The 27,459-nt window shown below is 37.2% G+C and overlaps 1 protein-coding gene across 1 annotated transcript in view; it reads left to right on the plus strand.

Annotated features, from left to right (window-relative positions):
* LOC150103682 (GPI-anchor transamidase-like) overlaps window positions 1-27,459 on the plus strand; it is a 158,685-nt gene that overhangs the window by 111,355 nt on the left and 19,871 nt on the right. Inside the window, exon 6 of the mRNA XM_090396491.1 lies at window positions 17,972-18,089. Within this exon, the coding sequence (XP_090252617.1) occupies window positions 17,972-18,089 (118 nt within the window). The remainder of the gene's footprint in view (window positions 1-17,971; window positions 18,090-27,459) is intronic.

Below are 27,459 nucleotides of genomic sequence, written 5' to 3' on the forward strand. Positions count from 1 at the left end.
GGGTACATGTCAGGAATTTGATGATGGTATGTTTGTGGTGTTCAGAGACTTATCATGGGATACCAACACTAACATTTGTACACACAGAACCTATCATACCTCTCCTCGAACTCCTTCACTATCAGGTCACCCACAACTAATTGTGGCAATCCATTCCACTTGTTCACTACTATACATTAAAAAAAAAAAAATCTAGTTTGCACATCCTTACTAACCATACTCTTACATAACTTCTGTGAAGGAACCTAGTTTTCTGACTATTTGTTATATATTGAAAATTTTTTTCTTCTGTAACATATCATCATAAAACCCCTTTTATAAGTTTCTATCATGTCCCCTCTTCTCCATCTGTCACCTAAACTGTTTTTTACTCACACACCCTCAACCTATCTTCATAAGGGGTATTCCACACACTTGTCACCAGCTTGGTCACTCATCTCTGAATCCTCTCTACTACCACATTTTAATCCCCCCCCCCAGATGACCAAATCAGTGCACATTAGTCAAGATTCAGCCCAGTCATAATCTTATAAAGAGGGATAATAATCTCCCTATCATTACTTCTTCGCATATTTATCGACATCCATGTAATCCTTTGAGTTATTTTACCAACTTTTGCAATATGCCCTCTGAACTTCAACTCTCTGCCCACCATTATTCCCAAGTCTCAACCTCATCAAATTCCTGCAATCTAGTACCATCAATCATCACAGCATGCATCACACCCTACATTTTGCAACATTAAATTGACAATCGTTCTTTGCCCACAATGCTAATTTATTTAAATCATCCTACAGAATATTTATATCACCTTTATCAACTATTGTCTTCTCCAGTTTTGCATCATCAGCAAACAACTGAATATCCCCGTTTAAATCTTTCCTTATATCATTGATATACAATTAAAGAGTTGTAGCCTTAGTACAGAACTCTGAGGTACTCCACTAGTCACCCTCATTCTCCTAGCTTCCACTCAACCATATACTGCTCTCTGGTGTCTGTTTATCAGCCCCTTCCCCATCTGTGCTACTAACTTCATATCCATTCCCATTTGCTCCAGTTTTTGTATTAGTTTTTCATATGATATTCTCTCAAATGCCTTTCAAAGTCCAGCAATATCATGGTATAGCCATTTCCTTGATCTGATTCTGTTGTCATTTGATTATAAAATGTGAATAATTACTACTTACTTTGTAAAAAATAGTAATTTATTATTGCTACCTTATTATTACTATAGAGTTTATCCACCCACTGTTCGATTTTACCTTTCACCAACTTTTCCAGTACTTGAACCACTCCAGATAAAAAAAAATTGATTTGTAGTTGCTACTTCTATCTTGGAGTCACCTTTATATAAAGGGACTATCTTTCCCTCTTTCCACTCCCTTGGAACCTTGCCAGAGCTGAGGTTTAGGTTGAACAACTTCATCAGAGGGATTGCCAGTTCTTTTGCATGTTCACATAGTAAACATGAACAGTAAACTGGATGCTATGTGGGCTGACATATCATCCATTCCCACTGTTGTATTCACACTGATATTTTCCAATATGCTGATCACTTCCTGTTCATCTACCTGAATTTTGACATGCATCATCAGCAACTGCAAAATCTCTACCTGGATGATATATCTTTGCAAAATGATTACTCAACAACTCAGCTATTTCTTTTTCCCTCTGTCACCTTCCTACCATCAGCATTGCTTAAAGTCATCCTCTGGATGATATGCTCAAGTCATCCTACCACAGTCCTTTTTCCTCTTACTTGCTGCATAACAAAAAAAAACTCTTTTGGATTTAGTTTGATGTGCATAACTAATTTTCTTCCCCCAATCTGATTTGGCCTTTCTTACCATACTAGTCACTCTTCTTGTTTGCACTTTGTACTGCACATGAATATGCTGATCAGCTTTTCCTTTATATCCCTCCCACCACCACCACACACACACACTTTTGCAGTTCTTGCTTTATATCTCTACCAATTCACTTAATCCACACTTGGTTTATCCTCCTGGCCATGGGTATTCAGTCTGATACTGCTTCTCTCAAACAATCTCTGACCACTTCCCATTCTTTGTAGCCTTTTAAGCCATGGCACTTCTCCCAAATGCGTCCTAAGTCTGTCATAATTACCAGCTTTATAGTTCAACATAAACTCTTTCTTGACAGAGAATTCCACATGATGTTTAGCAACTTCCTCGAACCAGTTATGGATATATCTTTTAATGCTGTTACCAGATCCAGTACTCTCAAACTCATTTATATACTTGCTAAGGGATAATTACCTGAAACATCATGGTGTTTGTTTCAGTTAATTGTCTCTTAGCACATGTATAAATTCAATTTCCATCTTGTCATGCTCCCTTTAATTTATGGCCCAATAGTTAGTCTCTCATAATAACTGTTCAGCCTGTACTCATAGACCAGGAGGTCATTCCTTGACCTCCTGGTCTATAGCAGCAACCAAGTGTTATTGAATGAAGGCCATATATATGAAAATTCAGAGTTAAATTATTATGATTAAACATGATAATAAACTTGCTTAAACATGACCTTCCATTAGTAAACCTATACTGTTCATTGCAAAGTAGAATCTTTGTTATGAGAGCTATTAGATAACATCATTGGCTGAATCATAATTAAAAATGAAGATATTAGCAAGGAATTGGACATTGTTGCATTCAAAAATGCATGAGCAGAGTAGATCTAAATAAGGAATTGTAATCACTTATTTACATGTCAGGAATTTGATGATGATGATGGTATGTATGTTTGTGGTGTTAAGGCAAGTTAGCAAAAGGTATATGTGTGATTTCAGGATGGCAGGAAAAAGACCCATTGGCAGACCAAAATATAGGTGGTTTGGAGCAGTTAATCATGCCTTAAAAGAATAGCATATCTAGTAATGGGCACTTGAATAATAGATTAAATTGAAGAAAATTGTTGCTAGAAAGAGAGTAATAATGTGAACTTAATGAAATAATTCTATCACAGTTTCCTGTATACCACTTCAGAGTACATATCAAGAAATGATTTTTCTATTTTAATTTCATTTTGTTTTTATGTATTGTAGCATATTACAATTAAAACGTTCGCTGCCACGCTACTCGGGCATAGTTTGTTCCTGTATGCCAAGCAATTTCACTTCAAGGTCAGTACGGGTAATCTCGTTGCCAGCGGTAATTGACATACGAGTATATTCGTAGTTGGTTTGTGTGGCTTATATACCATCTACGAGTATACACACTTTTGCTGCTATTTCCACAAGTCAAGCATTTTCACTTTTTCAAGATCAGTACGGGTAATCTCGTTGCTGACGGTAAGCGTCATAAGAGTATATTCGTAGCTGGCTTGTGAGGCTCGTATACCAACTATGAGTATACTTGTAGTTGGCAGCGAATGTGTTAAGGTTTTAATAACTATGATAATAATGGAATTAACTCGCGACAGTTATTCTTTATTCATAGAATTTTCACCTGAGTATCACAGGCATCATCAGTACAGTTACAAGGCTAATTAAACATTAACTGTTATATTCACAAAGCGCCACCTAAGTAGCCAAGAGTAAATTTATTTAACTATTATTATTTTTTTTATTTTTATCTTTTTAATTATTTTAATTATCATCATCATCAAATTCCTGCCATGTACCCTCAAGGGGGTGTACAGGATATGATAGTACTACATGAAAAAAAATTACATCATTATTAATTTCCTATCTACAATTTTCCTCCAAATCAGTCTGTTACTTGTCAAGACTCCAACATTATCAGATCTTATATTTCTATCGTCTAAGGCACTTTGTACCGTATCAATCCACCTATATCTTGGTCTTCCTCTGGGTGGTTTTGCTGCCAACCTGGCAGAGAACACTTGTTTTGCTAATCTTTCCTCGCCCATTCTGTTTAAGTGACCATACCACCTGAGATTAGCTCTGCTAACGCATTCCTGGATGCTGACAATGTCCAGTTCTTTCCTAATATCCTCGTTTTTAATATGATATTGCCATTGATGCCATCTGTTCACGCCTATAATCTTTCTCAGGACTCTCATATCTGCGGTCTCTAGTCTTTGGTCAAGTGTTTTACTTCTGACCCAGCTCTCAGATCCATAAGTTAAAATTGGCTTGAATACTGTCTTGTATATAGCTAATTTAGTGTTCCGACTAATTTCTCTCTTATTTGATATGAATTTATTCAATTGACTTCCCACCATACCAGCTTTGCTGATTCTGTTGTCTATTTCCATGTTTAATTTACAATTTTCAGTAAAAATCATGCCTAAATAGATCAAATGTTTTACTTGTTCCATAGGTTCTCCATTCACTATACAGTTGACATTTTCAATGATTCTGCCTATTTTCATTATCTTTGTCTTTTTATTACTGACCTTCATACCATATCTATTACAACAGCTATTCAATTTATTCAGAGAATCTTGCAGACTTGTAGCGGATTTATTTAGAAGTATAACATCATCCGCATAAAGCAAAGAGCTGACATTAACATCTCCAATTTTGATATCATGTTTAATACCACTTTCCTTCATAATGTGATCCATATAGATAATGAATAACAGAGGGGATAATGTACATCCTTGTCTCACACCAGATTTAACATTAAACCATCTTCCTGTACTTCCTTCAATTCTAACTGCTGACTTACAACTCAAATAAAGACTAAGTATTGCTTGATATAATGCCCCATTGACACCATATAACTGCAGTGTATTGAATAGCTTCTCTCTTGGCACCTTGTCATATGCCTTTTCCAGATCGACAAAACTTAAATACAGATCTTTGTTATATTCCCATGCTTTCTCGACTATTTGTCGTAAAGTGAAGATCTAATCCTGACAGCCTCTATTTGGCCTGAATCCAGCTTGTTCTTCACCAAGCTTTTCTTCCACAATTCTACTCAACCGTTTCTCAATAAGATTTATGCAAGTATAATCAAGAACACTCAGTAGGGATATACCTCTGTAATTCTCACTTTCAGTTTTATTTCCCTTTTTATATATGGGTACTATGAGAGCTCTACTACAATCATCGGGAATTTTTCCTTCTGTCCAGGCTTTCTGAACTATGCAGTGCAGCCACTGTAAGACTCTTATACCACCATACGTCAGCATTTCTGGTCGAATATCATCTACTATTGCCTTTCCACATTTCAAGCCTTTGATGGCTTTTTCTACTTCAAGTATAGATATGTATTCCTGACTGCATGCCTGGTCAGTGTTTTTTATCACTGTACTGTCATCACTGCTTGTTTCATTTAGCAGTTTTTCAAAGTAATTACTCCATACTTCAAGGATATCTTTTTCTCCCGTTTTCATGTCACCTTTATCATCTCTAACTCCTTTTACAGCACTCTTTCCTCCATTCCTAAGTTTCTTCAACAATCTTCAGAATATTTTGGCACCTTCTTCATATTTATTTTCTATATTCTTGCCAAAGTCTTCCCATGACTTTTGTTTAGCTAGTTTTACACAGTGTTTAGCATTCTTGCATTTGTCTCTGTATTCTCTAAGAGCACTAGCTGACTTATTTGACAGGAACTTTTGATATGCTTTCTTCTTTTCCTTCACTGCCTCTTTAACTTCCTGTGTCCACCAGGGAGTTCTGATTTTTTTATCCTTACAGACAACCTCACCACATGCCTCTCTGGCAGAATCAATCAATGTTTTCTTCAGAGTTTGCCACTGAATCTCCAAGGTTTGAATCCTGTTCTCAAACTCTTTCATTTTCTTTCAATGATCTTTCTGTATTTTAGTCTACAGTTCACACCTGAGGGCTGCTCAACTTTTATTCGCTTTAAAACTTTCTTACATTTTATTCTTTTCAATATGAAATTCAATTTTATCCTGCTCAAGACTAAATAGTGATCACTTCCAATTTCAAATCCTCTGTACACTCTGGTGTCCTGCACCATGGAGAAAACATCACTATCAACAATAACATAGTCAGTGAGACTTTTCTTATTTCTAGCCTCTTCTCTCCATGTGAATTTGTACACATTTTTATATTGGAACATGGTGTTAGTAATAACCAGTCCATGTCCTGAGCAGAAATCCAACAGATATTTGCCATTATTATTAGCTTTGCTCTTTTCTCCAAATTTTCCCAAAATATTTTAGTATGTCTCACAATCATTTCCTGCTCTGCTATTTAGATCCTCAACAAGGACCAACTTTTCATTTTTCATTGTGTCAGTTGCTTTTTCTAAAGCCTCAAAAAATTCCTCTACTTCTACCTTAGTAGAACCTTCTGTGGGACCATAGGCACAAATAAGTCTCATTGTCCAGTTCCTGATTCTCATTTTTGCCCACATCACTCTACTTGAGACTGCCTGCATTCAAGAAGATTAGTCTTGTATTTTGTGTTGAATACTATGGCTACTCCTTCTTTTCCTTGATTGTCATTGCCTGAATATAACATTTTGTATTTATTGCTCAGGAAGATCTCACCAGTTTTGGTCTTTTTTGTTTCAGTCACCCCTATTATGTCGATCTGGTACTTATCTAATTCCTCAGCTAGCTCTATTTGTTTGCCATTCAGGCTATTTACGTTGATAGTACCGATCTTTAACTCTGGTGACGTTGAGTTGGGGTTTGTTTTCAGATTTCAGATTTGTTCCACTAGCTGACTTTTCGCTGTTCGCCCTGGTTCCCTGGCGAAAACAACGGGGGCCTTGTTTAACCGGGCGACGCCCCAGCCGGCATGAAATTTTGTCATGTTGTACCATCATTTTTTATTTTGGTTTAACCAGTAAGAATACAATTTGGTCGGCTAAATCCCAAATTGCCAGCCCATCCTCATTCGTTCAGTATCCAAGTAGATACCCAACAGGGTGCACCACGAGAAGGTGAGGATTGGACATTATTCAGAAGCCCTGCTTGGTTCTCCGCATTCCTTTAAAGGCTATGTGGAGGTCTCCTCTCAGTTATACAGCTTTGACCATTAAGCACCCCTTATTTTAATTATTTAAATTTAATTATTTAGTTATTTTGTTGAGCAGAATATTGAGATAAAAGTTGAGCAGCTCTCAGATATGAACTGTAGATTAAAATACACAAAGATTATTGAAGAAAAAAAAAAATGAAAGAGTTTGAGAACAGGAATCAAACCTTGGAGATTCAGTGGCGAGCCTTGAAAACATTGATTGATTCTGCCAGAGAGGTATGTGGTGAGGTTGTCTGCAAGTATAAAAAAAATCAGAACTCCCTGGATTTCTGATTTGTTTAAGGAAGTTAAAGAGGCAGTGAAGGAAAAGAAGAAAGTATATCAAAAGTTCCTGTCAAATAAATCAGCTTGTGCTCTTAGAGAATATAGAGACAAATGCAAGATTGCTAAACACTGTGTAAAACTAGCTAAACAAAAGTCATGGGATGACTTTGGCAAGAATATAGAAAATAAATATCAAGAAGGTGGCAAAATATTCTGGAGGTTGTTGAAGAAGCTTAGGAATGGAGTAAAGAGTACTGTAAAAGGAGTTAGAGATGATAAAGGTGACATGAAAATGAGAGAAAAAGATATCCTTGAAGTATGGAGTAATTACTTTGAAAAACTGCTAAATGAAACAAGCAGTGATGACGGCATAGTGGTAAAAAAACACTGACCAGGCATGCAGTCAGGAATACATATCTATACTTAAAGTAGAAAAAGCCATGAGAGGCTTGAAATGTGGAAAGGCAGGAGTAGATGATATTCGACCAGAAATGCTGAAGTATGGTGGTATAAGAGTCTTACAGTGGCTGCACTGCATAGTTCAGAAAGCCTGGACAGAGGGTCCAATTCCTGATGATTGGAGTAGAGCTCTCAATAGTACCCATATATAAAAAGGGAAATAAAACTGAATGTGAGAATTACAGAGGTATTTCCCTACTGAGTGTTCCTGGCAAGATCTATGCAAGTATACTTGAGAAACGGTTGAGAAGAATTGTGGAAGAAAAGCTTGGTGAAGAACAAGCTGGATTCAGGCCAAATAGAGGCTGTCAGGATCAGATTTTCACTTTACAACAAATAGTTGAGAAAGCATGGGAATATAACAAAGATCTGTATTTAGGTTTTGTCGATTTGGAAATGGCATATGACAAGGTGCCAAGAGAGAAGCTATTCAATACGCTGCAGTTATATGGTGTCAATGGGGCATTATATCAAGCAATACTTAGTCTTTATTTGAGTTGTAAGTCAGCAGTTAGAATTGAAGGAAGTACAGGAAGATGGTTTAATGTTAAATCTGGTGGGAGACAATGATGTACATTATCCCCTCTGTTATTCATTATCTATGTGGATCACATTATGAAGGAAAGTGGTATTAAACATGATAACAGATTTGGAGATGTTAATGTCAGCTCTTTGCTTTGTGCAGATGATGTTATACTTCTAAATAAATCCGCTACAAGTTTGCAAGATTCTCTGACTAAATTGAATAGCTGTTGTAATAGATATGGTATGAAGGTCATCAATAAAAAGACAAAGACAATGAAAATAGGCAGAATCATTGAAAATGTCAACTGTGTTGTGAATGGAGAACCTGTGGAACAAGTAAAACATTTCAGCTACTTAGGCACAATTTTTACTGAAGATGGTAAATTAAATATAGAAATAGACACAGAATCAGCAAAGCTGGTATGGTGGGGAATCAATTGAATAAATTTATATGGAATTAGAGAGAAATTAGTCGGAATACTAAATTAGCTGTATACAAGACAGTATTCAAACCAGTTTTAACTTATGGATCTGAGAGCTGGGTCAGAAGAAAAACACTTGACCAATGACTAGAGACTGCAGATATGAGAGTCCTCAGAAAGATTATAGGCGTGAATAGATGGCATCAATGGCAATGTCATATTAAAAACAAGGATACTAGGAAAGAACTTGACATTGTGAGCATCCAGGAATGCGTTAGCAGAGCTAATCTGAGGTGGTATGGTCATTTAAACAGAATTGGTTAAGAAAAATTAGCAAAACAAGTGTTCTCTGCCAGGTTGGCAGCAAAATGACCCAGAGGAAGACCAAGATATAGGTGGATTGATACGGTACAAAGTGCCTTAGACGATAGAAATATAAGATCTGATAATGTTGGAGTCTTGACAAGTAACAGACTGATTTGGAGAAAAATTGTAGATAGGAAGTTAGTAATGATGTAATTTTTTTCATGTAGTGCTATCATATCCTGTACACCCCTTGAGGGTACATGGCAGGAATTTGATGATGATGAGTTATTTAATTATTAAATAACTATTTAATTATTCAATTATAATAATTTTTTATATTTTTATAATTAAATATATATATATGTGTGTATACAATTATATGTTAGGAAAGATTTGCTGCTTTTGTATTTGATAGTACTTTATAAAGTACTATCTCCCACAAGGGGGAAAGACGTAGACCATCAAATCTGTTTAGGTTAGGAGAGTGAAGTAATGTTTCACATGTTTCTTTGTATAGCTATTCCATTTGGAAAACAAACTTTTGTAAATGACTTTTGTTTGTTCCACTTAACTCTGTGTCTGGTGTTGATGGCATGTTCTGCAACCAGACTGTTCGTGTTCAAGGTACTGGATATACTACTGGTGTTCTTGTAACCAGACCTTTGCAGATCTTCGTGTTTGTTCGAAATATGGTAACCCACACGAACCGGGAATCTGGTAGACACCTGGATAGCTGAGATGTGGGAGCTTGTCCTTTGGAGACATTAGGAAAGTGGAGATTTTTCTGACGTGTCGAAAAGCCACACAGATATAATTAGTGGTTTTAGCACCTTAGCTATGCATTCACTAACCCCTTGTACATAGGGGATAGGTATACGTGTAGGTTCTTCTGTATTTGAAGTGGATGCTCGAGCACAACTACGTAACGCTCTTTTTATGAAGGACTTATAGCCATTGGATATGAAGGCGGAATTAATATACTGTAATTCTTTTTTGTAAAAGTTCTTCTGAAGAACAAAAGGAGTGGGCTCTATGAACTAGTGTTTTTATAGTATCTGCCTTTTGACTGGGATGGTGATGTTATTCAGCATGGGTGTACTGGTCTGTATGAGTCTCTTTCCTATAGACTGTGAATTGTAGATGACCATCTGGTTGGAGAGGAATCAAGATGTCTAGAAAGGCTAACTGCTTATTTACTTCTACTTCTAGGGTGAACTGGACCCTTGGATGAAGTGCATTAATTTTTGAGAGGAACTGTTGTAGTTCTTCTGAGGTGGCCTTCCATATGGCAAAAATGTCGTTCACATACCTGAACCAAATATTAGGTCTGGGTGTAATGTTGTCAAAGATACATTGTTCGAAATGCTCCATGAAGTAGTTGGCAATAGCAGGAGATGTTGGATTACCCATTGCTGTCCCTTCGATTTGTTGGTATAACTGGTTTTTGAAGGAAATATAACTGGACTTTATTAAAAAGTCATACAATTTGACAATGTCTGCAGGAAATTCTTGGTGTGGTAATTCTATGTTGTCCTCCAACGGAACATTCGTAAATAGGGAAACAACATCTAGACTAATCATAATCTCCGAATTGTCTAGATACAGATCGGAAATTTTATTTTTGAAGTCCACAGAATTTTTTATATAGGTAGCAGTTTTTCTAGTTGAAGAAGTGAGTAAATTTGACAGAAATTTTGATATTTTGTAAGTGGGATAACCTATACACTCTACAATCGGTCTTAATGGAATTCCTGGCTTATTCCCGACTCCCGAAGGAGGTCTTTAGGGTTTTCTTTTTATCTTCATCCCATATCGATATTTTTTCTATAAGGGCATTAAGCTTTTTTATTTGACTACCGGTAGGATCTGAAGTGAGGGGGGGGGCCTATAAGTCGAATAGTCATGGAGTAACAGTGATATTTTTTTCTCGTATTCTCTTCTGTCTTGGATGACTACAGCCTTCCCTTTGTCAGCTTTCGTAATAATTAGGTTCTTGTTATTTTTTAGAGATTTCAGTGCTTTTTGTCCAGCATATGATAGGTTTGGCCACGGAGGCTTAGCATTAAAAAGAATTTTTGCACACTCGAATCTTGTCCTGTTAGCTGTTTTTTGGGGTAAGGATCAAATACTTTGGTCTATACTATGCAAAAAGTCTATTATGGGTACTTTATTCAGAGCAGCAGCAAAATTATGCCGTTTTTACAGAACGAAATGTGTACTGTCTGTCATCAGTGGGCAACCTGATATGTTGATCACTACTCTATCTGTATCAATGACAGTATTGCTAGATTTGGGGTGACTCACCAGTGAATCAAACTTGCGTTTCAATCTGTCATGGGAAACATTTAAAATCTTTTGGTATGACGTCGATGAAATGCGTAAAACGGTGTTGAAATTTTCAGTCTCTAATACTGGTTCTATAGCGTTCTTGATATCTATTATTTCTTTGTTCAGAAGGGCAAGAGATTTCTTTGCTTCTTGTAGCTGACAATTTAACAGTGACCTACTGGCCTTTAAATAAATCCGATGGGCTTTTAGACTTAAAAACTTCTTTTAGTTTACAGCAGGTAGGAATAACCTGAGCCAACTTACATTGCCTTAGGAATATTATTCCGTTAAAGCAATTCGCTTTCTTAACTAATACTTTACCGTATCTGGCACATCGTTTGGAAGTAGACTCTCCGTGAAGTCTCGATATAAGTTTCAGTAAGGAAATACCATGAGTAGACATATTAATAACTATTATAATAACAGAATTAACTCACGTTAATTATTCTTTATTCGTAGAATTTTCACCTGAGTTTCACAGGCATCATCGGTACAGGTACAAGGCTAATTAAACAATAACTGTTATATTCACAAAGTGCCACCTAAGTAGCTAAGGTTAAATTTCCTAAATTTATTTAATTATTATTATTGTTTTAATTATTTAAATTTGGTTATTTAAGAATAAAGAGCTAATAAGCTTCATTTCGGCAATGAAAACATTACTTAAATTAAGGGGATATTAAATCCCACATAGTTTTAAAACCGAATAAGAAACTCAAAGATTGGAATCGGAGAGTTTCTTGCCGAATATAGTAAACTATAAAGTATCGGCGACACTAGCGTTAGCCAATGCAGGTGATCCTAGTACGTAGTACAATACCGGACAACTCGTTGCAAAGGTGGGGGAAGCTCAGATCGCTATTCTTAGGTATTTTCCATAATGTAAAAACACATTTCCTAGGAAATGTATGCTGTTATTACATTATGGAGGGAGGTCACTACCCAGACCGGTTTCAGCCTTTTTTGAGGCTTCATCAGTGAGTAGCTAGACGTAATACCAAAGTGAATAGCGAAAAGAACTTATATACTCTGCGAACGAGTTTTCCAAACAGATGCAACCATTAAGTTACTTAAGAATAAAGAGCTAATAAGCTTCATTTCGGCAATGAAAACATTACTTAAACAGCATGTAATAACAGCATACATTTCCTAGGAAATGTGTTTTTACATTATGGAAAATACCTAAGAATGGTGATCTGAACTTCCCCCACCTTTGCAACGAGTTGTCCGGTATTGTACTACGTACTAGGATCACTTGCATTGGCTAACGCTAGTGTCGCCAATACTTTATAGTTTACTATATTCGGCAAGAAACTCTCTGATTCCAATCTTTGAGTTTCTTATTCGGTTTTAAAACTATGTGGGATTTAATATCCCCTTAATTTAAGTAATGTTTTCATTGCCGAGATGAAGCTTATTAGCTCTTTATTCTTAAGTGACTTAATGGTTGCACATGTTTGGAAAACTCGTTCGCAGAGTATATAAGTTCTTTTCGCTATTCACTTTGGTATTAGGTCTTGCTACTCACTGATGAAGCCTCAAAAAAGGCTGAAACCGGTCTGGGTAGTGACCTCCCTCCATAATGTAATAACAGCATACATTTCCTAGGAAATGTGTTTTTACATTATGGAAAATACCTAAGAATAGCGATCTGAACTTCCCCCACCTTTGCAACGAGTTGTCCGGTATTGTACTACGTACTAGGATCACTTGCATTGGCTAACGCTAGTGTCGCCGATACTTTATAGTTTACTATATTCGGCAAGAAACTCTCTGATTCCAATCTTTGAGTTTCTTATTCGGTTTTAAAACTATGTGGGATTTAATATCCCCTTAATTTAAGTATTGGTTATTTAATTATTCAATTATAATATATATTTTTTTTAATAATTAAATATATATATGTGTGTATACAATTATATGTTAGGAAAGATTTGCTGCTTTATAAAGTACTATTTCTCACAATTGGGAAAGATGTAGACCATCGGATCTGTTTAGGTTAGGAGAGTGAAGTAATGTTTCTTTGTATATATCTGTTCCATTAGGAATCGACTTTTGTGAATGACTTTTGTCTTGTTCCACTTAACTCTGTGTCTGGTGTTGATGGCATGTTCTGCAATTCCAAACTGTTTGGGTTCAAGGTACTGGATATACGACTGGTGTTCTTGTAACCAGACCTTCGCAGATCTTCGTGTTTGTCCGAAATATGATAACCCTCACGAACAGGGAATCCAATAGACACCTGGATAGCTGAGATGTGGGAGCTTGTCCTTTAGAGACATTAGGAATGTGGAGATTTATCTGACGGGTCGAAAAGCCACAGATATTTAGTGGTTTTAGCACCTTAGCTATGCGTTCACTAACCTCTTGTACATTGGGGATAAGTATATGTGTAGGTTCTTCTGTACTTGAAGAGGATGCTGGAGCACGACTACTTAAAGCTCTTTTTATGAAGGACTTCTTATAGCCATTGGATATGAAGGAGGAATTAATATACTGTAATTCTTTTTGTAAAAGTTCTTCTGAAGAACAAAAGGAGTTGGCTCTATGAACTAGTGTTTTTATAGTATCTGCCTTTTGACTGGGATGGTGATGTGATTCAGCATGGATGTACTGGCCTGTATGAGTCTGTTTCCTGTAGATTGTGAATTGTAGATAACCATCTGGTTGGCGAAGAATCAAGAGGTCTAGAAAGGCTAACTGCTTATTTACTTCTACTTTTAGGGTGAACTGGATCCTTGGATGAAGTGCATTAATTTTTTTTTTAGAGAAACTGTTGTAGTTCTTCTGAGATACCCTTCCATATGGCAAAAATGTCTTCCACATATCTGAACCAAATATTAGGTCTGGGTGTAATGTTATCAAAGATGTGCTGTTCGAAATGCTCCATGAAGTAGTTGGCAATAGCAGGAGATATTGGATTACCCATTGCTGTCCCTTTGATTTAGACGTAGACCAACAGATCTGATGGTCTACGTCTTTCCCCCTTGTGGGAGATAGTACTTTATAAAGTACTATCAAATATAAAAGCACAAATCTTTCCTAACATATAATTGTATACAGTCACATATATATATATATATTTAATTGTAAAAATAAAAAAAATATAAAAAAAATAATTTTAATTAAATAAATTTAGGAAATTTAACCTTAACTACTTAGGTGGCACCTTGTGAATATAATAGTTATTGTATAATTAGCCTTGTACCTGTACTGATGATGTCTGCAATTCTTCTTCTTCTTCTACAGCTTCTCCCACTTAAGTGGGGTCACTGTTTATAATGAGTCTCCTCCACACCTTCCTGTCTTGGGCTGTCACCACATCCAAGTTCTTCATCTTCAAGTCCTCTTCTACCAGCTCCCTCCATCTCTTCTTTGGCCACCCACGTTTCCGCCTTCCTTGCACATCCATCTGCATGACCCTTCTTCCCACATATTCGTCCTCCCTCCTCATCACATGACCAAACCATCTCAACCTTGCCTCCTGTATTTTCGCTCCTAAGTTCGTAACTTTCACTGTTCCCCTGACATAGTCATTTCTCAGATGATCCTTTCTGGTCACACCGCACATCCACCTAAGCATTCTCATCTCTCTACTTCCATCCTGCTGATGTTATTTTTCCTCAGGGCCACAGTTTCTATAGCATATGTCATAGCTGGCCTCACTACTGTCCTATAAATTTTGCCTTTCAGATTGATCGGCACCCTCTTATCGCATAATGCTCTATCCATCTCTCTCCAGTTCCTCCAACCCGCTTGTATCCTGCATCCACTTCCTTCTCAGCTCCTCCATCTTCTTCCACTGTTGAACCTAAGTATTTGAAGTCTCTCACCTTCCTGATGACATTTCCTTCCAGCTCCAGATCTGTCTCCTGTCTGCTGCCCACTGTGCAACACATATACCCTGTCTTACTTCTGCTCAGTCTCATACCTCTCTCTTCCAGTACTTTTCTCCATCTTTCCAGTTTAGTTCCCGCTTCTTCTCTTGAATCTACACACAGCAAGATGTCATGTGCATACAACATTGTCCAAGGCACATCTTCTCTCACCTACTCTGTTACCACCTCCATCACAGTATTAAACAGAAACGGACTTAATGCTGACCCTTGATGCAAGCCAACTGTTACTTAAACTTTCTGTCTGTCCCAAATAGGTCCGAACACTTGTTATGCTTTCTCATAACAAGAAAGCATAAGATCAATAAATACCAGATGTAGCTCCCTTTGTATCTCTCGATATTTTTCCATTATCTGTGATAACCCAAAGATAGCATCTGTTGTTGATCTACCAGGCATGAATTCAAATTGTTCCTTTGCAATCTCCACCTCCTTCCTCAATCTACCATCAAGAACCCTTTCTAGGATCTTCATTGTGTGGGACATCAACTTTATTCCTCTGTAATTTTTACAGTCTTGTGCATCCCCTTTACCCTTGTAGATGGGAACAAGAGTAACTCTCCCTCCATTCCTAGGGTATATTTTCCTGTTGGCAAACTTTCATAAACAGTTCCCACAGCAGGTCAATTCCCTCTTCCCCCAGTGCCTTCCATGCCTCCACTGGAATTCTGTCGGGCCCACCGATTTTCCATACCTCTTCATGGCCTCCGTCACTTCCATTCTACTGATGTTCTGCACCATCCCCTCAGAAGGCTGCCCATCTCCTCTGTGAGTCCTTGCATTTTCCTCATTCAAAAGTCCCTCAAAGTATATTTTCCATCTGTTTCTTATGTCCACATCCCTCCATAATACTCTTCCTTCAGCATCTTTGATCTGCCTCACATGTAAGATGTCCTTGCTGCTTTATTTCTACATTTCGCTAGTTGGTAAATTTTTCTCTGTCCTTCCTTTGTTTCTAATTGATCATACAGATCTTGATATGCCATGGCCTTTGCTTGTGCCACAACTCTCTTGGCTTCTTGCTTTCTCTCTTTGTACACCTCTCTGTCCTCTTCCACTCTTGACTCATCCCACTTCTGCTTTGCCTTCCTCTTAGCTGTCACTGCCACTTGTACATCATTATTCCGCCACCAACCCTCCTTCTGCTCTCTAATCTTACCAAATGTTTCACCAAGCACCTCAATTTCACAGCTCAGGATTGCTTTTGAATTATGTTTCCACCAATCTTGTACACTTTCCAGTCCATCTGAAATCCTCTCTAACACCCTCTCCCTAAAACGATTTCTCACACTCTCCTCTTTTAAGCGAAACCACTTAATTGTCTTCATCCCATGGCATCCAGAAGTTCTTATCTTCGATCTTATTTTAAAGTTTGCGCACAGCAGTCGGTGTTGTTGTGTTACTTGATCTGTTGGAATTACTTTACAATTTTTCGCAACCTTAAGATGTTTTCTTCTAGTCAAAATGTAGTCAATTTGCGAGCTGTTGTTACCACTCCTAAATGTTATCAAATGTTCTTCCCTCTTGTAGAAAAACGAGTTCACAATTGCCAGATCAAACGCTACAGCAAAGTACACAACCCTCTCTCCTTCCTGGTTCATCATTCCCACTCCGTGGCCACCATGCACCCTTTCACAGTCTCTATTCTGTCTTCCTATGTGCCTGTTCAAGTATCCTCCAACAATCACCATCTCATTTTCTTCCAATTCTCTCATTTCTTCATCTAACACGTTCCAGAACTCATCTTTTTCCTCTGCTGTACAACCAACTTGCAGGGCATATACACATAATACGACCACCTGCTCTTCTCCAAGACCCAATTTCATTCGTATGATCCTGTCGTTCCTTCTACCCACATCCAGTACTTCACCCTTCATTCTGCCACACACCACAATTCCTACACCATTTCTTCCCTCGTTATTTGCTCCAGAGTAGAACAATTTATATCCATCTCCCAGTTCCTTTGCCTTTCCACCTTGTCTCCTGCACACATAAAATGTCCAACTTCCTCATCATGTCTGCCACCTCTCTTCCCCTTCCAGTCATGTTTCCAACATTCAGTGTTCCCACTCGCAACATCCTCTCCACCTGCTGGGCTCGCTTCTTTAACCGCACCCGCCCTTGATGCAGTAGCCCTCGTCCACTTCTCGCAGCTGTAGGGCGATGTGGCTGCACGTCTCTTAAGGGGTACACCCTAGCCCTTATGTCATTTTCTCTTTGACTCATAATCATAGTTTGAGTTGGCACTGAAGTTTTCCCGACCGGATGCCCTTCCTGACATCAACCCTCGCTTGTCTGGCTTGGGACCAGCACCTATTGAGGCTAGCTTGCCTCCTTCGGTGGCTGCATAAGACGAAATGACTTAGCAAGATAGGGAAGACTCACCCCTAGCCCTCGAATACTCTAATAGCATCAGGGGGAAGAAGCAAGGAGAGAAGAAAGAAGCAAAGAAAGAAGAGGGACCAGTCTACAGAATAATATAACAGATATATATTACATGAAGTAAGGCATGGTCCAGCATCAGGTACCTCGGGTTTGCCATGCCCGTACTCACTAAAGTGAGCCCTTGAGGTAGATGATGTCTGCGATGCTCAGGTGAAAATTCTACGAATTAAGAATAATTGATGTGAGTTAATTCCATTATTATAATAGTTAGTAATATGTCTACTCATGGTATTTCCTTACTGAAACTTACAATTAAGGTTTATTATTCATTCATTAAATTATAAAAATTAGTTTGCCATATAAGATGGATTTTACAACTACATTACATTGTAATTTCATAGTAATTTCTGATTTTTTTTTTGTACCAGGTATCACGAAATTTTCTTTATGGTTGATACATGCCAAGCTGAATCTATGTTTCAAAGATTTTACTCTCCTGGTATTCTTGCTGTAGCCAGCAGTCGAGTTGGTGAGGATTCCTTATCAGTATGTATACTCCTTGTTAGTGCTCCTTTGTTTTTAATGGAATGCATGCAATAACAAACTACCAAAAAACTTCCAACCAAAGTCCTATAGGTACAGTGTTATTCTAAAGGAAAATTCACTCTTATCAAATTATTTGGTATAACAAATTACTGATACGATTCCTAAACATTGTCTGTGATAAGAGTGCAGTGTTGTTTCCAGTTACTTTGTCAGTACTTTGTTTTTATTCCCGAGGCCATTCTTCTTCTTCTTTTGCAGCTTTTACCACTTAAGTAGGGTTGCTGTTTGTAGTGAGTCTCCTCCACAACCTCCTATCTTTGGCTGCAGCCACATCCAAGTTCTTCATCCTCAAGTACTCTTCCATCATCTCCCTCCATCTCTTCTTTGACTGCCCACACTTCCTCCTCCCCTGCACATCTGCACATCCATCTACATGACCTTTCTTCCCACATACTCTTCCTCCCTCCTCATCATAACCTTGCCTCCTGTATCTTTGCTCCTAAGTTTGTTACTTTTACTGTTCCCTGTTCATAGTCATTTCTCAGACGATCCTTTCTGGTCACACTGCACATCCACCAAGCATTCTCATCTCTGCTACCTCCATCCTGTCAATGTTATTTTTCCTCAGGGCCACAGTTTCCATAGCATGTGTCATAGCTGGTCTAACTACTGTCCTGTAGATTTTGCCTTTTAGATTGATCGGCACCCTCATTGCATAGCACTCAAGCCATCTCTCTCCAGTTCCTCCATCCTGTTTGTATCCTGTAACCCACTTCCTTCTCATCCTCACTATCCTCTTTCATTGTTGAACTTAAGTATCTAAATTTACTGACCTTCCTGAAGACATTTCCTTCCAGCTCCAGATCTGTCTCTTGGCTGCCATCCACTTTGCAAAACATATACTCTGTCTTACTTCTGCTTAGTCTCATACCTCTCTCTTCCAGTACTTTCCTCCAACTTTGCAGTTTAGCTGCCACTTCTTCTCTTGATTCTGCACACAGCACGATGTCATCTGCATACAACATAGTCCAAGGTGTGTCTTCTCTCACCTCCTCCGTCACCACCTCCATCACAATATTAAACAGGAATGGACTTAATGATGACCATTGGCAACCATAAATGGCATAGTAACATAGGCAACTATAAATGGCATAGTAACATAGATCTGATTCTTAGAAGTTAGAGTTATCAGTATTTGAAACATGAACCAACTTTATTTATTAATAATGTTTAAAAGATTACACTATGTTGAGTTCACTTTAATAACTGTCCAAAATGATTGCATCGTTTAGATTTCCCCAGATTCATTTGACTACAGAAAGTACCTTACGAGAACATGTGGCATCATTAATACCTCTTACGGCATTGAAATGTCATGGAATTAGCTTCACATCCCTTCTACCTTCAGTGTACCTTTATGCACTTTTTCATGTAACCCTACACATGGGAATCTAGTTCCACTGAAATCCAATTCCTCTGGGTCGTTTTCCAGCCAACCTGGCGGAGAACACTTGTTTTGCTAATCTTTCTTCGCCCATTCTGTTTAAGTGACTATACTACCTGAGATTAGCTCTGCTAACGCATTCCTGGATGCTGACAATGTCAAGTTCTTTCCTAATATCCTCGTTTTCAATATGATATTGCCATCGATGCCATCTGTTCACACCTCTAATCTTTCTCAGGACTCTCGTATCTGCTTTCTCTAGTCTTTGGTCAAGTGTTTTACTTCTGACCCAATTCTCAGATCCATAAGTTAAAAATGGTTTGAACACTGTCTTGTATACAGCTAATTTAGTGTTCCGACTAATTTTTCTCTTATTCCATATGAATTTATTCAATTGACTTCCCACCATACCAGCTTTGCTGATTCTGTTATCTATTTCTATATTTAATTTACCATCTTCAGTAAAAATTGTGCCTAAGTAGCTGAAATGTTTCACTTGTTCCACAGGTTCTCCATTCACAACACAGTTGACATTTTCAATGATTCTGCCTATTTTCATTGTCTTTGTCTTTTTATTGCTGACCTTCATACCATATCTATTACAACAGTTATTCAATTTAGTCAGAGAATCTTGCAGACTTGTAGCAGATTTATTTAGAAGTATAACATCATCTGCAAAAAGCAAAGAGCTGACATTAACATCTCCAATTTTGATATCAGGTTTAATACCACTTTCCTTCATAATGTGATCCATATAGATAATGAATAACAGAGGGGATAATGTACATCCCTGTCTCACACCAGATTTAACATTAAACCATCTTCCTGTACTTCCTTCAATTCTAATTGCTGACTTACAACTCAAATAAAGACTAATTTGCTGTTTTAAGGATACTTGTGGCATAAGACTGAATGATAAATGCACGTAAACACAAAGATATTTAATTAACCAAATATTTCGGTCTGGAAATAGCAGACCATCTTCAGTGGTATTACAAGAACAATTTTAAAAAATACAAGCTAGAATACTAACAATAGATCGTTAAAAATAGAATATGCTGCGTGATGTTATATCACTAAGTATTAAGTATAAAACGGAACATTTTGAAGTAGAGACATGATTGAAAAAAAAAAAAAAAAAATTAATGAGTAATCTTGATTAGACTTTCCCAGATTTTTGATATTGATATATAGTCATTATGATTCAGGTTGGGACGATGGAGTAAGGCCTAAATGCTTTCCTTGAACAAACGTTCGAACCTGTAACAGGATCTATGTAAGAGGCGAGTCCTGGACCAAAAGATGCTGTGGTCAGTTTCAATCCCGTGTTGAGCCAATCCAGATTTTTCAGGTTTGTTGTGAAGAATGGAGGATTGATGTTCTTGGATTCTTTTTTCAAATATCCAGTCTGTCTAAAATAGGAAAAGATCACAGTTGCAAGGAATTTGATAAACTGCAGGAAGAGATAAAGTTGAGCGTTTGTCTTTAGGCGAAGAAAAATGAGAAGACAATTTGTTAATAGGTGAATACGTAGTTATTAAATCATATTTCTTTAAAATTCTTGCGATAGGTTCTGAAATACCAGAGATATAAGGAATAGGCACTCGATGTATTGAAACTTTGTTGTTTTGTGGAGGATTATAAGAATTGAGAAGATGTTGAGTACGTTTTTTAGAAAAGCCATAGAGTTTCATGTGTTGTTGGATAGTAGAAAGTTCTTTCTGTAGATAATCAAAAGTAGAACAATTAGTTTTGGCTCTTCTGATGAGGCATTTTATAATTCCTGTTTTTTGACAAGGATGATGGGCTGATTCTTTAAGAGTATAACGACCTGTGAACGTTGGTTTCCTGTATACCGTAGTTGTAAGAATATTTGAAGGTGACCAGATGAGGAGAACGTCTAAAAAAGATAACTGGTTGTTTTCTTCTATTTCCATAGTAAACTTTATACGATGATGCAAGGAATTAATACTGTTTAAAAAAGAAAGTAAAGAGTTTTTGCTGTTAGGCCAAATAGTAAAGATGTCATTTGTATATCTTACCCAAAAGGATGGTTGAGGGAAAATAGATGAGACGAGGACTTTTTCTAAATGTTCCAAATAAAAGTTGGCTAAAGCAGGAGAAAGAGGACTTCCCATGGCCGTTCCTTCTACTTTACTGTAAAATTTATTTTGACATACGAAATATCCAGAATGTATTACAAAATCGAATAGTTTTATGATGTCTTGAGGAAAGATGTCGACAAGTAATTTTAAAGTTTCCTTGAGAGGTACATTGGTATATAAAGATTCTATATCAAAGCTAACCATAAGATCTGTAGGTTGTAATGAGACATTTTTTAATTTTTCTAAGAAATCTGAGGAGTTTTTTAAAAAAGAATTAGAGTTGCCAATGTAAGATTTCAATAATTTAGCTAGATATTTGGCTATACGGTAAGTAGGAGAATCAATACAATCTACTATTGGACGAAGAGGATAGTCAATCTTATGGATTTTTGGAAGGCCATAAAATCTAGGAGGCCTTGCAAAATGAGTTTTAAGTCTTTCAATTGTGTCTTTATCTAAACTGATGACTTCATCTAAGAGAGAATTTAATTTCTTTAGTTGTCTGTTGGTCGGATTATAATCAATTTCTTGATATGTGGAGCGATCTCGAAGCAAAAGAGAAAGTTTTCTTCTGTAATTTGCTGAGTCCATAACTACTGTTGCTTTTCCCTTGTCAGCTTTGGTGATAATGAGGTGATTATTTTTTCTCAAGGACTGTAAAGATTTCATTTCAGAAGGAGATATGTTGGAAGGAGGAAGTTTGGCCTTAAGTAGAGAAGAAGCGACTTCTAGGCGAAGAGCATTAGCTTCATCACTAGTTAGATGATTGAGATTCCTTTCAATGTTATCTAGGAAATCTAGATATGGTATCTTATTTGGAACAATAGAAAAATCATTTCCTTTTGACAGGATGAGGATTTCGCTTTCAGTCAAAGGACGTCCGGATATATTTACAATCCAATTATCTGGAGTTATTGAAGGGCTTGGATTGTCTAGACGAAAGAGATTCATATTTACGGTTAAGATGTTGACTTAGTTTATTATAAGCACGTTGAGTAGAACGTTTAGCCACATTTATTGAACTGATATTGAACTGACACTTCAATAAGATTGAATAACAACAATGGATTTCAGAGGCTATATGCCTTATGCAATAAAACTACCTTACCAATAGTTGGAGCATAATTCTGGTAGAGCCCCTTGTTTCTAAAACCTGCAGAAAATCCATAAAGAAGGTGTCCTTCTTACACCCACCATCGACTCCCCTGCCTACTACTTCACAAGGTTCCTATCACAGCTCTTAGGCGCACTTATTGCCTATTCCCATTCCATGAATATCATGACCATTTACAATGTAGTCTTGAACTACTAGTGTATAGTTACTTTCAGTAACTCTTCAGTTTTATCACAAGTATCTTCCCCAGTCAAATTGATTTTATTGTACATTCAGGCTACTTTGTTTTTTAAACTACAAGCAGATCGAAGTCATCACCTGTGGGAAGTCTTTTCTCCCTTTCTTCCCACCTTGTGTATTTTTATTTTCTGAGTATGCTATGTGGATGATGTCACCATTTCGCCACATCCTGAAGATGCTCTATCATCATTCTTAACTAAAATCAACAACTTGTGTCATATAAATTGCACCATGAAGAAAGAAAAGAACAGAAAAATGTCTTTGCTAGACTTCCTCTCTCATTCTCTATATGATATATTGACAACTTCAGTTTATTATAAACTTACTTTCATAGTTTACTACGTACTAGATTCTGCACAACATTTGTATCAAAAAATGGGCATTGGGAAAACCTCATCATCAAATTCCTGACATGTACCCCCAAGGGGTGTACAGTATCCTGTATAGTACTACATAAAAAATTTACATCATTACTAACCTCCTATCTACAATTTTCCTCCAAATCAGTCTGTTATTTGTCAAGACTCCATCATTATCGGATCTTATATTGGAAACAAATAACGAATAACAGAGGGGATAATGTACATCCTTGTATCCTAGTCTGCACCAGATTTAACATTAAACCATCTTCCTCTACTTCCTTCAATTCTAACTGCTGACTTACAACTCAAATAAAGGCTAAGTATTGCTTGATATAATGCCCCATCAACACCATATAACTGTAGCGTATTGAATAGCTTCTCTCTTGGCATCTTGTCATATGCCTTTTCCAGATCGACAAAACTTAAATACAGATCTTTGTTATATTTCCATGCTTTCTCGACTATTTGTCGTAAAGTGAAGATCTGATCCTGACAGCCTCTATTTGGCCTGAATCCAGATTGTTCTTCACCAAGCTTTTCTTCCACAATTCTTCTCAACCGTTTCTCAAGTATACTTGCATAGATCTTGCCAGGAACACTCAGTAGGGGAATACCTTTGTAATTCTCACATTCAGTTTTATTTCCCTTTTTATATATGGTTACTCTTAGAGCTCTACTCCAATCATCGGGAATTCAGCCCTCTGTCCAGGATTTCTGAACTATGCAGTGCAGCCACTGTAAGACTTTTATACCACCATATTTCAGCATTTTTGGTCGAATATCATCTACTCCTGCTGCCTTTCCACATTTCAAGCCTTTAATGGCTCTTTCTACTTCAAGTATGGATATGTATTCCTGACTGTATGCCTGTTGAGTGTTTTTTTTTTTTACCAGTGTGCTATCACTGCTTTTTTCGTTTAGCAATTTTTCAAAGTAATTACTCCATTCTTCAAGGATATCTTTTTTCTCCTGTTTTCATGTCACCTTTATCATCTCTAATTCCTTTTACAGCACTCTTTCCTCCATTTTTAAGCTTCTTCAACACCAGAATATCTTACTACCTTCTTGATATTTATTTTCTATGCTCTTGCCAAAGTCCTCCCATGACTTTTGTTTAGCTAGTTTTACACAGTGTTTAGCTTTCACACTGTCTCTGTATTCTCTAAGAGCACAAGCTGACTTATTTGCCAGGAAATGCTTTCTTCTTTTCCTTCACTGCTGCTTTAACTTCTTGAGTCCACCATGGAGTTCTGATTTTTCTATCCTTGAAGACAATCTCACCACATGCCTCTCTGGCTGAATCAATCAGGGTTTTCTTCAAGGCTTGCCACTGAATCTCCATGGTTTGGTTCCTGTTCTCAATCTTTTTCATTTTTTTTTCAATAATCTTTGTGTATTTTAGTCTACAGTTCACATCTGAGAGCTGCTCAACTTTTATTCGCTTTAAAACTTTCTTATATGTTATTCTTTTCAATATGAAATTTAATTTTATCCTGCTCAAGACTAAATAGTGATCGCTTCCAATTTCAAATCCTCTGTACACTGGTGTCCTGCACCAGGGAGAAAACATCACTATCAACAATAACATAGTCAATGAGACTTTTCTTATTCCTTACCTCTTCTCTCCATGTGAATTTGTGTACATTTTTATGTTGGAACATGGTGTAAGTAATAACCAGTCCATGTCCTGAGCAGACATCCAACAGGTATTTGCCATTATTATTAGCTTTGCTCTTTTCTCCAAATATTTTTGTATGTCTGACAATCATATTGTGCTATTGTGCTATTTAGATCCTCAACAAGGACTAACTTTTCCTTTTTCATTATGTCAGTTGCTTTTTCTAAAGCATCAAAAAATTCCTCCACTTCTACCTTAGTAGAACCTTCTGTGGGACCGTAGGCACAAATAAGTCTCATTGTCCAGTTCCCGATTCTCATTTTTGCCCACATCACTCTACTTGAGACTGCCTGCATTCAAAAAGATTAGTCTTGTATTTTGTGTTGAATACTATGGCTACTCCTTCCTTTCCTTGATTGTCATTGCCTGAATATAACATTTTGTATTTATTGCTTAGAAAGATCTCACCAGTTTTTGTCTTTTTTGTTTCAGTTATGTCGATCTGGTACTTATCTAATTCTTCAGCTAGCTCCATTTCTTTGCCATTCAGGCTTCTTATGTTGATAGCACCGTAGCTGACTTTTTGCTGTTCGTCCTGGTTCCCTGGCAAAAACAACGGGCCGCTTGTTTAACAGGGCGACGCTCCAGCTGGCATGAAATTTTGTCATGTTGTACCATCATTTTCTATATTGGTTTAAGCCAATAAGAATACAGTTTGTTCAGCTAAATCCCAAATTGCCAGCCCATCCTCATTCGTTCAGTATTCAGGTAGATACCCAACAGGGTGCACCACGAGAAGGGGAGGATTGGACATTAAGTCGGAAGCCCTGGTCGGTTCTCCGCATTTCTTTAACACTTTCATTGCCAAGCTGAAAATTGGAATTTCGTGTGGTGGCCAAATTTTTATTATTTTTTTATTTAGTTAGCGACGTCAGCGCGATAACGCGGGATCGGCCGTTTGGTGAGAACTCACATCGCGCGATATCGCGTGATTGGCAATGAATGTGTTAAAGGCTATGTGGGGGTCTCCTCTCAGTTATTCAGCTTTGACCCTTAGGCACCATTGGGAAATCCTGATCCTTATTATTTGATAAAACATTATTGGCAAACATTAATTTATTATTAGTAGTATACAGTACTGTTCTACTTTAGCATGTAGCTAGCTCATATTTTTTGAAATCCATCATTGTTATTTTCCTTTTTGAATTGTCATTTCTCTTAAAGATGATCTGTAAATTTCAGATTGAAATATCTGATTTTATAATTTATTAATAAACTTCTTGTATGTACATGTTCAAAGAACTTTTTTGCTGTAATAATCAGTCAACCTGGTTGGCTGAGTGGTTAGTGTATCTGCTCTCCAGCCAAAAGGCTGTGGGTTCGAATCCTGCCATGGGCATGGATGTTTGTGATTGTATGTGGAAATACTAGTGGTGGTTGTCGGCGGTTTATGTCGTTGGTGTAGTGGTGGTTTAGTTGAAATTGGTGGAGAGGGAGAGTTGTGGAGTGTTTGCCCTCCCTCGAGAAGTCTTTGGACTCCCTGGAGGTGTCATAATAATAATAATAATTATCTCTTAACACAAGAAAGGGACTTGCAGAGGAAAGTTTCTGTCTTTTGCAAAGATCTAGTGTAAATTTCAGCAGTTGAGTAATTATATCACATACTGTTATAATGTTCCTTATATCCTATCCCCGTATACTTATAGCAAGCTCACCACTAATCTTTACTTATTTTTCCTTTCTCTCTCACATATGTACGTAACTCTTTTGTCTCTTATCAAATTAATATATTTCTTAGGATCTCTGCAGTCTTATTGGCCTCTCTATGCTCTAAACGTCAATTTATCACACAACAATCTGATGGAGTTCACCCTATAAGTATTAACACATTTATTTATTTTGCTGTGCCAGCTAATACCTAGGAAAGAAAGGATTCTTGCTCAGGGTGACCCCTTCAGAGAGACAATGATAATTTGATCAAGATTAATCTTATTCCTCTGCTTGCTTATTTCTTTCTCACAGTCTTGGCTCGCTTAACATATTTATACTCATGGGTTTATCCCGCTTAGTTCGTTGATGATTTTATGAGCGGTAGTTTTGCATTCATATAGCATAAGCAAATCAGGCAAGTACATGAATGAAACAATTTAATGAGCTTTAAGGTGATACATAATAATACAATTCAAGCAGGTTAATATGGTAGCACTCAATTTAGTTCAGGGGCTCTAATTAATTTGTACTAATCACACATACTAAATTGCAAATAACACTAATTCAATCATAAAGTATAAAATTCATAGGTCATCATCATGCCATTCTGATACACGTGGCCATCAGTTAACACAATAGCACAATTTACACATTAAGTTTAACATAATCAGATATCTACTCGGCCTTGTGGGCTAACAAATCTTAACACTGTTTCGGACCTATGCCTAGTTGTAGGTTACTCTTACAGTCCCTTAAGTTCAGTCCAATACAAATGTC

The sequence above is a fragment of the Typopeltis vanoorti genome, chromosome 8, assembly GCF_054136105.1.
Source record: "Typopeltis vanoorti isolate ZY-2024b chromosome 8, IOZ_Tvanoo_1.0, whole genome shotgun sequence".
Taxonomy (NCBI): Eukaryota; Metazoa; Arthropoda; class Arachnida; order Uropygi; family Thelyphonidae; genus Typopeltis; species Typopeltis vanoorti.